The 9555-nt window shown below is 54.2% G+C and overlaps 1 protein-coding gene across 2 annotated transcripts; it reads left to right on the forward strand.

Moving 5' to 3' along the window:
- Nucleotides 1–6439: 6439 nt before the first annotated feature.
- On the forward strand, nt 6440–9181 carry GJA4 (gap junction protein alpha 4). Of its 2 annotated transcripts, none has more exons than XM_086378190.1 (2): nt 6440–6716; nt 7620–9181. In XM_086378190.1, exon 2 carries the CDS (start codon nt 7637–7639, stop codon nt 8636–8638), a length of 1002 nt encoding a protein of 333 aa, XP_086234316.1. In that variant the 5' UTR covers nt 6440–6716; nt 7620–7636; the 3' UTR covers nt 8639–9181. The 2 variants fall into 2 exon arrangements, with proteins under 2 accessions (XP_086234316.1, XP_086234305.1); XM_086378179.1 differs by having other exon boundaries at nt 6440–6516.
- Nucleotides 9182–9555: the final 374 nt, after the last annotated feature.

Genomic DNA, 9555 nt, shown 5'->3' on the forward strand with positions numbered 1-9555 from the left:
CCATTCACACTTTCCATCCAACGCGTGTTGAGTTACTATTCACTATCCAGAGTCCCCAGCACACACACCACCATCACAAAGTGACTCTCAAGTCTCCTGGCCTTCTCTTCTGAGGGTTCAGTTCAGTCGCTCCATCGTGTCCGACTCTGAGACCCCATGAACTGCAACACCCCAGGCCGCCCTGTCCATCACCAACTCCCAGAGCTTACTCAAACTGATGTCCATTGAGTCGGTGATGCCATCCAGCCATCTCATCCTCTGTCATCCCCTTCTCCTCCCACCTTCAATCTTCTCCAGCATCAGGGTCTTTTCCAATGAGTCAGTTCTTCCCATCAGGTGGCCAAAGTATTGCAGTTTCAGCTTCAGCATCAGTCCTTCCAATGAATATTCAGGATTGATTTCCTTAAGGATGGATTGATTGGATCTCCTTAGAGTCCAAGGGACTCTCAAGAGTCTTCTCCAACACCACAGCTCAAAAGCATCAATTCTTTGGCGCTCAGCTTTCTTTATGATCCAACTCTCATATCCATACATGACTACTGGAAAATCCATAGCTTTGACAAGATGGACCTTTGTTGGCAAAGTAATATCTCTGCTTTTTAATATGCTGTCTAGGTTGGTCATAACTTTCCTTCCAAGGTGTAAGCGTCTTTTAATTTCATGGCTGCTGTCACCATCTGCAGTGATTTTGGAGCCCAGAAAAATAAAGTCTGCCACTGTCTCCACTGTTTCCCTATCTATTTGCCATGGAGTGATGGGACCAGATGCCATGGTCTTAGTTTTCTGAATGTTGAGCTTTAAGCCAAATTTTTCACTCTCTCCTCTTTCACTTTCATCAAAAGGCTCTTTAGTTCTTCACTTTCTGCCATAAGGGTGGTGTCATCTGCATATCTGAGTTATTGATATTTCTCCCGGCAACCTTGATTCCAGCCTATGCTTCATCCACCACAGCATTTCTCATGATGTACTCTGCATATAAGTTAAATAAGCAGGGTGACAATATACAGCCTTGATGTACTCTTTTCCCAATTTGGAACTAGTCTGTTGTTCCATGTCCAATTCTAATTGTTGCTTCCTGACCTGCATACAGATTTCTCAGGAGGCAAGTCAGGTGGTCTGGTATTCCCATCTCTTGAAGAATTTTCCAGTTTGTTGTGATCCACACAGTCAAAGGCTTTGGCATAGTCAATAAAGCAGAAGTATATGTTTTTCTGGTATTCTCTTGCTTTTTTGATGATCCAACAGATGTTGGCAATTTAATCTCTGGTTCCTCTGCCTTTTCTAAATCCAGCTTGAACATCTGAAAGTTCACAGTTCATGTACTGTTGAAGCCTGGCTTGGAGAATTTTGAGCATTACTTTGCTAGCATGTGAGATGAGTGCAATTGTGCAGTAGTTTGAGCATTCTTTGGCATTGTCTTTCTTTGGGATTGGAATGAAAACTGACCTTTCCAGTCCTGTGGCCACTGCTGAGTTTTCCAGATTTGCTGGCATATTGAGTGCAGCACTTTCACAGCATCATCTTTTAGGATTTGAAATAGCTCAACTGGAATTCCATCACCTCCACTAGCTTTGTTCGTAGTGATGCTTCCTAAGGCCCTCTTGACTTTGCATTCCAGGATGTCTGGCTCTAGGTGAGTGATCACACCATTGTTGTTATCTGGGTCATGAAGGCTTTTTTGTATAGTTCTTCTGTGTAATCTTGCCACCTCTTCTTAATATCTTCTGCTTCTGTTAGGTCCATACCATTTCTGTCCTTTATTGTGCCCATCTTTGCATGAAATATTCCCTTGGTATCTCTAATTTTCTTGAAGAGATCTCTAGTCTTTCCCATTCTGTTGTTTTCCTCTATTTCTTCTGAGGGTACACACCTCTGTGTCCTCTTCCCCCACCAGCTAGATTCACTGCAGGCTTCCTTCAACAGTGCTTATGCTGATGATGTAGATTTCATATACACACTTCAAGTTTACATCAGCTGCATGGTGTGACAGCCAACCTGCAGCCCAAGGCCAACAGGTTATTTTGTATTCATCACCCTGATCCAAGCCCCTTGATATGGACGGAATGTTTGTGTCCTCCCACAACTCATTTGTTAAAATGCTAACTTCCAGTGCCATGGTATTAACAGGTGGGGCCTTTGGGAAGTGATGGGCCATGAGGGTGGATCTATGCTCTGATGAGAAGAGACACGAGGGGGGTGGTCTCTCTCTCACTGCCACGTGAGGACACACTAAGGAGACAGTGCAGCATAAACCAGGAAAAGGGCCTTCAGCAGGAACCCCACCAGGCTGGCACCCTGATCTTGGACTTCCAGCCTCAGAACCACGAGAAGTAAATCTCTGTTGTTTAAACACCCAGTCTGTGTGTTGTTACAGCAGCCTGGGCTGAGACACCCCCATCATCGCTCAGCGATCATTGCAACAGTCTCCCTGCTTCCTGCCCCCCGACTCTGTAGATGCTGCAGAAGAGTTAGGAGAGCAAAAGGGCGTCAGCGGAAAGGGGAGGAACAGAACCGAACAATAAGACTCGTCTGTGGGAGCTCTGTGTCCATCAGACAAATGCGGTCGGTGAGAGGAGTCCCATGTTGCATGGAAATGGCCCAACCCTTGACCACACTTGGCTCAGCCGTTGCCCGGGGCCACTCCAGCAGGGCCTGGCCACCTGCACCGCTGAAGCAGGCCTGTAAGTGCCAACAGCTGGGGACTGTCAGCTGGCCACGCTCCCCAGCTGGGCAGTGAGTCCTCTGTTGAGGGAGGCCGTCTGCATCCACCACCCACTCCCACAGTCTAGTCCCGGAAGGTGGTCAGAGCGATCCCCTAAAACCTAAGTCAGGCTGTGTCACTCCCCTGCCCCAAACCTCTAAAGGCCTGCAGAGACCTACAGGATTGGTCCCACCTGTTCCCTTTGAGAACCCATCTCTTCTCCTTGCTGACCTCAATGTCGTGTTGACCTTCTTGCTGTTCCCTCAAGCAGGAAACACCAGGCAACTTCCTGACTCAGGACCTTTGCTCTCTCTTTCCCTCTGCCTGGAATGTGCTTTCTCCTAGAGAGCCACTGGGCTCCCTCTTTTCCTTCAGGGTCCACAACAAAGGCCAGCTGCTTTTTAAGAATTTCGCACCTCTCCTGTTCAAAATCAAAGCCCTCCCCCACCCCCACCACCAGGCCCTGATCCTCCTTTCCTGCTTTACTCTCCACCTACCAGGTATCACCCTCTATCACCCTCTAACAGGTTCTGTATTTGTCTGTCTCCCTCCAGCTAAAATGTAAAGCCCACAAGACAGGGATTTGTGTTATTGCGGTTCCCTGGTTGAGCTCTAGTGTTTAGTCCTCAGTAAATAATTTATTGGATTCACAAATTTATATATGAGCCTGGTTCCCTGCTAGGTGCTGGGCATGTAAACAGGACTCAGTCACCGGCCCTCAAGGGGCCCACCAGGGTAGGAGTAACAACAAACAGAAGTAAGCGATGCACCCTGGGTGAGTCGGGGAAATGGGAGTGTTCCATCTCTCTAGAGATTCCGTTTTGCAAGTTGAAAATGCTCTAGAGATCCATTGCACAATAATGTGAATGAACTTAACACAACTCAACAGTGTGCCCAGGGGCGGTAGGTGAGCCGCCGAGGGCACGCCTAATCCAGAGGAGGCCAGCAAGGGGACCTTCTAGGAGAAGGGACATAGAGCAAAGTCCCGAGTAGCTGAGCACATGAGGTAAGAGGAAACAGCACAGACAAAGGCGAGAGTCAAGTATGGTTGGATGGTTGAGAGAAAGAAGAGAGAGGAGGCTGCAGAGGTAGCTGAGGCCAGGAGGCAAAGGAGGATTTTAAGCAGGGCGGTGTGTGGTCTGATTTCTGGGGAAGGGTGGAGGCTGGGCGGGAAGCCAGGAGACCAGTTGGGAGGCCACTGAGATGGTGGCCTACACAGGGTCAGGGCAGTGGGAACAGTGGGGAGTGTGGAGATCTAAGGATGTTTCCCAGGTGGAAGGGCCAGGTGTGGGATTGTCTTGGCTGACCCCAGCTCATCCCTTCCCAGAAGGGGCGGGGTCATTCAAACTCTGACCTCCAGAGCCCCTGGGGAAGGGTGAAGGCAGCTCCTCCCTCCTTCCCAGTAGATGGGATCAAATCAGATCTGGCTCTGGGAGAGCCAGCCACAGGAGAGGAACTCTGGGAGCAGAGGCTGCAGTGGGGGCGTGGTGAGAACCCGCCTCCAGGGACCTCGGTTCTCATGCCCTCAGAGGTCAGAACTTAGTGGGCGCAGTTGTCAGCTCTGGAAGTCCAGGAGGCTCAGCTCAGCATGGTCCTCAGGGACAGGCCTGGAACTGGAAGTCAGCTCAGCCCGATCCTGAAAGTTCTGAGGTCGGAGCTGAGCCCACCGCACTTGGTGCCCCAGAGGTCCTCCAAAGGCAGGACCCTTGGGGACCCGTCATGGGACACCGGGAGTCCACAGGCTGAATCCTGTTGTGGAGAAACGCAGGACCTTTCTGCCACCAAGCCTCAGACACCACCTTCCACATCCCGTTTCCTGAGCTGTGCCATCCTTCACCAGTATTCCACCTGAGCTGCCTCCCTCTCAGCGCTTTCTGCTCCACCAAGACCCACCCACCAACCCTTTCAGTCACAGAAATGTTTCGTTACAACGCTTTTAGCCACCAGCCATTGGAAACCTTTCGGTGTACTCGTATTATGCTGTGAGCTTTGATTGGATCTCCCATCAGCCCTACGGGTAGGATCTATTATGTCCCCAATCTACAGAGGAATACGCTGAGGCAGCAGGGTGTGAGCAACTTACCTAAGGGCCCAGGGGTCAACAGCAGCCTCAACTTCTAGGCCCTACGGCCTCTCCCACCAAGGCAGGTACAGCCTCAGGACCTGGCAGCATTTGTTCCTGCAGTTATTTTGCCTAGAATATTCTCCCCACCCTCCACCTGGCTGATGAGAGTTGCACATATCTAAGTATGGGGAAGTCACAGCTTATGCAAGAGTTAATTCGAATTTTATGTTAACTAAAACATCCTGTTTGTGGCCCTATCAAACACACATCGCACAGTGCTTTAATTATGAAAGAAAAGGGTGCATTGGCCAGAAGTAAAGAATGTTCATGTTAAAAATAAAGGTTACATCACGCCTCCCTTTCTGGAACACCGATGCTGCTCCTCCTTCAATGATAAGATTTTCTTCCCAGGTGCCAAGGCCGTACTGACTCGCTGTGTACTGCTGATCTGTGATTTCGTGGGTTTTGGTTTTATTTTTTCGCAACTTTGAAATATCCCTCACTTGTTTGACGTTCTTTGTTCCAACAAGATATAAACTGTGCTGAAAAATCATGCTTCTCCAGAGCAGTTGCACCGAGTTTATCTGAGAGGCTGTCTCCTGGGCAAGAATACTCAGTTTGGCTCAAATAAAACTCTTTTCTATTCCTATTATAGACTCCTGATTATTCCCATCCCCCTGGCTAATGCTGTCTTCTCCAGGAAACATTCCTAACTGAGCCCCCCAAGTCAGGAGAACTTTGCATCTTTACTCTTCACCAAGGGCCGATGGGCACAGTTCCCGCCTGTCTCCTCTAGCCAGTGAGAGTCACAGGCCAGGGACCACATCTGGCTGGTTTTATGCTCAACTCCCCAGCTCCACAGACAACGCCTGCAGCCCACAGAAGTTCACAGAAAAGATAATGCCTGAATGAACAACGGGCAGGCCCTGCCCCCCCCTTACTTCTTCTGGATGCCTCCCCCCACCCCACATTTAGAGGCATGAGGATGGGATCCAAGCTAAAGGTCAGGAGAGGTCCCCCCACCACCCCCGTCCTCTCTCTAGTGGACCACGGGCATTGCTACCCTCTGATGGTGCAGCCTTCCCAAGAATGGGGATGTTTAAGATTTCGGCAAGAACAGGGGCTGACTAGAGACCCCCAGCTTCACCACAGACACTAGGGAAGGCAGATTATAACCCCCTCTCTCCCATGCCCTAAGGAGGCTTCATTATCAAGTCCTGGTATGGCTCTGGGCACACAGTGGCCACCCCACAAATGAGGGGTCTTCTCCCTTCCCAACAAAAGCAAGAGGCCCCCACGGTCAAGGAGCTGCCCTTCCAGGAGGCCCCACACCCTCACCCCCACCTGCCCATCTCTCAGAGCCTCCCAGGACAGCTGCCTGAGGTCAGAAAGTTCTGGCTGTAATCCTTTCGCATGCAGCCACCCTGGAAAACATCATCCCTCCGGAGAACCTCTCTGTTGCACAGCCAAAGAAGCAGTCTCTCCCCCACGCTCCTCGCCCCCGACTCCCAGTGCCACTTCCCGGGCCCTTTCCTTGAAAGTGGCTTCAGGGAGCCGGCGCCTCCCGTCCCGCCCCCCACCTCCCGCTCGGAACAGCGCCCGCCGCCCGCCCGCCGCTTCCTGCCCCCACCCCGCCCCGCGCGCTATTTAAGGCGCCCCCGCCGCCCGGCGCCGTCCAGCAGGGCTCCCGCGGGCGCCGCTCCGGCCGACTTGCGTCCCCTCCGCCACCTGGGCCGCCCGCAGGCCGGCGGTGAGTTGGGCTGGGGGGCGTGCTGGCGCGCCACCTGCCAGCGGACCAGCGGGCAAGGGACAGGGGGCCACCTGCCAGGGGCGGAGGGTTGCTGCGGGGGGCACCCACAGCGGGCCTGGCTCACCCAGCCTACCTGAGCTGGCCTCAGAGGCTAAGCCGGGTTCCTGCAGTCTCTCGCTGGACCCTCATAACCCTCGGAGGTAGGAACGTTAACATTTTCCAGGAGAGGAGACTGAGGTACTAAGGGGCTGTCACTTCTCCGAGGTCGAGGTCTCCGTTAGTAGGAGAGGCAGGATTTGAACCCAGGTCTGGCTCCAGAGCCCGGCTGTAAACCGCTTTGCTCCCACGAAGAAGCACCTCCCCATCCCCTTTCCCCCACCTTCCTCCCCGCCAACTCTCCCCCTGAAGTTCTGGGAACTCTGTGGCCTGTGCCTCCAGCCTGCTATGACAGTTCCTTTCAAGAGCCTAGAATCTGGCAGCAACAGCTTTGGCAGGGGGAGGGAATGGAGAAATGGGACCGGAGATCAAGAGTGGGTACTTAAGCGGCAGGTGCTCGCTATTGCTGACAGGTGGAGCTAATGCAGGATGCTGCCTTGAGTGTCTAGCATGCCTTCACCAGGAACTCAGAGGTTAGAGTGAGGCCAGCTGGGCGAGAGCTGCTGGGGAGGGGAGAGGGGACCTGAGGCTTTTAGCCCCCTGGAAGCTGGAGTTATCACCACCACCTCCCCCTCACTGTCTGGGGACAGCCTGTCCTGGGCCAGAGGGAGGAGGAGCATGGCGCAGCTCTGTGACCTTGGATGGGTTCCTCAAATTCTCTGTTCCCTTAGGCTCAGGAGGCTCACCTGGATCCAGAGCTCCTTCGGCTGGGTCAGGAGGGACCCAGGTGGGACTAGACAGGGCTCCTAGCTGTACCCTTGCCAGAGCTTAGCAGCCATCAGCCAAAGGTCTGCTTTTAGTCCTGCTGGGTGTGAGCCCCCAGGCCAGTCCCTTCCCCTCTGTGAGCTCAGTTTCCCTGTAGGTGGAATACGCGTGGGCAACCTCCCGCAGGCCTGTTGCTAGGACAGCTGAGAAGGACGCTGACCGTGTCTTATGCCTCCCTACAGACGGAGGCCCGGGAGCCATGGGCGACTGGGGCTTCCTTGAGAAGCTGCTAGACCAGGTCCAAGAGCACTCGACTGTGGTGGGCAAGATCTGGCTGACAGTCCTTTTCATCTTCCGCATTCTCATCCTGGGCCTGGCCGGCGAGTCGGTATGGGGCGACGAGCAGTCGGATTTCGAGTGTAACACGGCCCAGCCGGGCTGCACCAATGTCTGCTATGACCAGGCCTTCCCCATCTCCCACATCCGCTACTGGGTGCTGCAGTTCCTCTTCGTCAGCACGCCCACCCTGGTCTACCTGGGCCATGTCATCTACCTGTCTCGGCGCGAGGAGCGCCTGCGGCAGAAGGAGGGGGAGCTCCGGGCACTGCCAGCCAAGGACCCACGCGTGGAGCGGGCGCTGGCATCCATAGAGCGCCAGATGGCCAAGATCTCGGTGGCGGAAGACGGTCACCTGCGGATCCGCGGGGCACTGATGGGCACCTATGTGGCCAGCGTGCTCTGCAAGAGCGTGCTGGAGGCGGGCTTCCTATACGGTCAGTGGCGTCTCTATGGCTGGACCATGGAGCCCGTGTTTGTGTGCCAGCGCTCACCCTGCCCCTACCTCGTGGACTGCTTCGTCTCTCGCCCCACGGAGAAGACTATCTTCATCATCTTCATGCTGGTGGTCGGACTCATCTCCCTGGTGCTCAACCTGCTGGAGCTGGCGTACCTGCTGTGCCGCTGCCTGAGCCGGGGGGTGAGGGCCCGGCAGCGCCAGGATGCGCCCCCAGCCCCGGGCACCTCCTCGGAGCCTTACGCCGACCAGGTCTTCTTCTACCTCCCCATCAGTGAGGGGCCCTCATCCCCGCCGTGCCCCACCTACAACGGGTTGTCGTCCAGTGAGCAGAACTGGGCCAACCTGACTACAGAGGAGAGGCTGGCTTCTTCCAGAGCCCCCCTCTTCCTGGACCCACCCCCCCAGACTGGCCGGAAATCCCCCAGTCGCCCCAGTAGCTCTGCTTCCAAGAAACAGTATGTGTAAGGGCCTGAGGCTTCCATCACCCCGCAGCGGGGCCTGGGAAGTCTGCTGCCTTTTAATGCAAGGTTCCACAGAGATGGCTGGGGGAAACAGGTGCTGGCTGGCCAGAGAGCCTCCTTGCATGTTGTTCTTGACACCTGCGTCCTTCCTAATGACCAGAGGGCACCACACTTTGCCCTCCAGAATGTGGCTTTGTCCCAGGCACAGACAGAGCCAGCGTGGGGTGCTCTTAGCCAAGGGTGTTTGAGCCCTTTGGTCTTTTTCACCTGGTTCAGAGGGATTCGGAGACAACTTACCCCACCCCCACCCCCATGGCAGATTCACCTCCACCCAGGTTGTCTGCACGCCCTGTCCTCTCAGGAAAGGCTGGTGGAGGCTGCTGGGTCAGCCTTGATCACACACACACACACACACACACACACACAGACTCACACACACACAGCCTGTGCTGCATCTGGCCCTGTCAAGGGGAGTGGGGTCTTGTTCTCATCACTCCTTCCTACTTCCACTGTTTATCCTTCTAAAATAAACAGGACTTGATCACAAGCGAGGTGTGTGTTGATACTGTCATGATGTACCTTGGTGTGGGGGGTTGGAGGACAGTTGCTTTGCCCAGGGTTCCTTGCCTCTGCCTTTGGCTTCTGCAATCCCAACACCAGCCAGTGCCTTAAACCCTCAAACTCCTATGTACCAGCTCTCAGCAGCTCTGAGTCCTGAACACTCTGCCTTCTGAAATGCCTCAGCACCAGCCTCTTCTTTCCATCCTCACTGTCCCAGCCCCTTCAACCTGTCCATTAATCAGTGGGCTAAACAGTGTCTATCCTCATCCTGCCCCCCGGCCATCCAGCGCCCGGGCCATGCTCCCCACTGCAGTGTGCTTCCTTACTGGACACTGCTCCTCACCTGCCCTGGGCTTCCCT

Source organism: Bos grunniens, chromosome 3 (genome assembly GCF_055505025.1).
Source record: "Bos grunniens cultivar Pamir isolate PY7600 chromosome 3, Bosgru_T2T1.0, whole genome shotgun sequence".
NCBI classification, from domain to species: domain Eukaryota; kingdom Metazoa; phylum Chordata; class Mammalia; order Artiodactyla; family Bovidae; genus Bos; species Bos grunniens.

Coding starts and splice junctions, on each gene's coding strand:
- GJA4 (XM_086378190.1), top strand. CDS start 7,637: ATGGGCGACTGGGGCTTCCTTGAGAAGCTGCTAGACCAGGTCCAAGAG.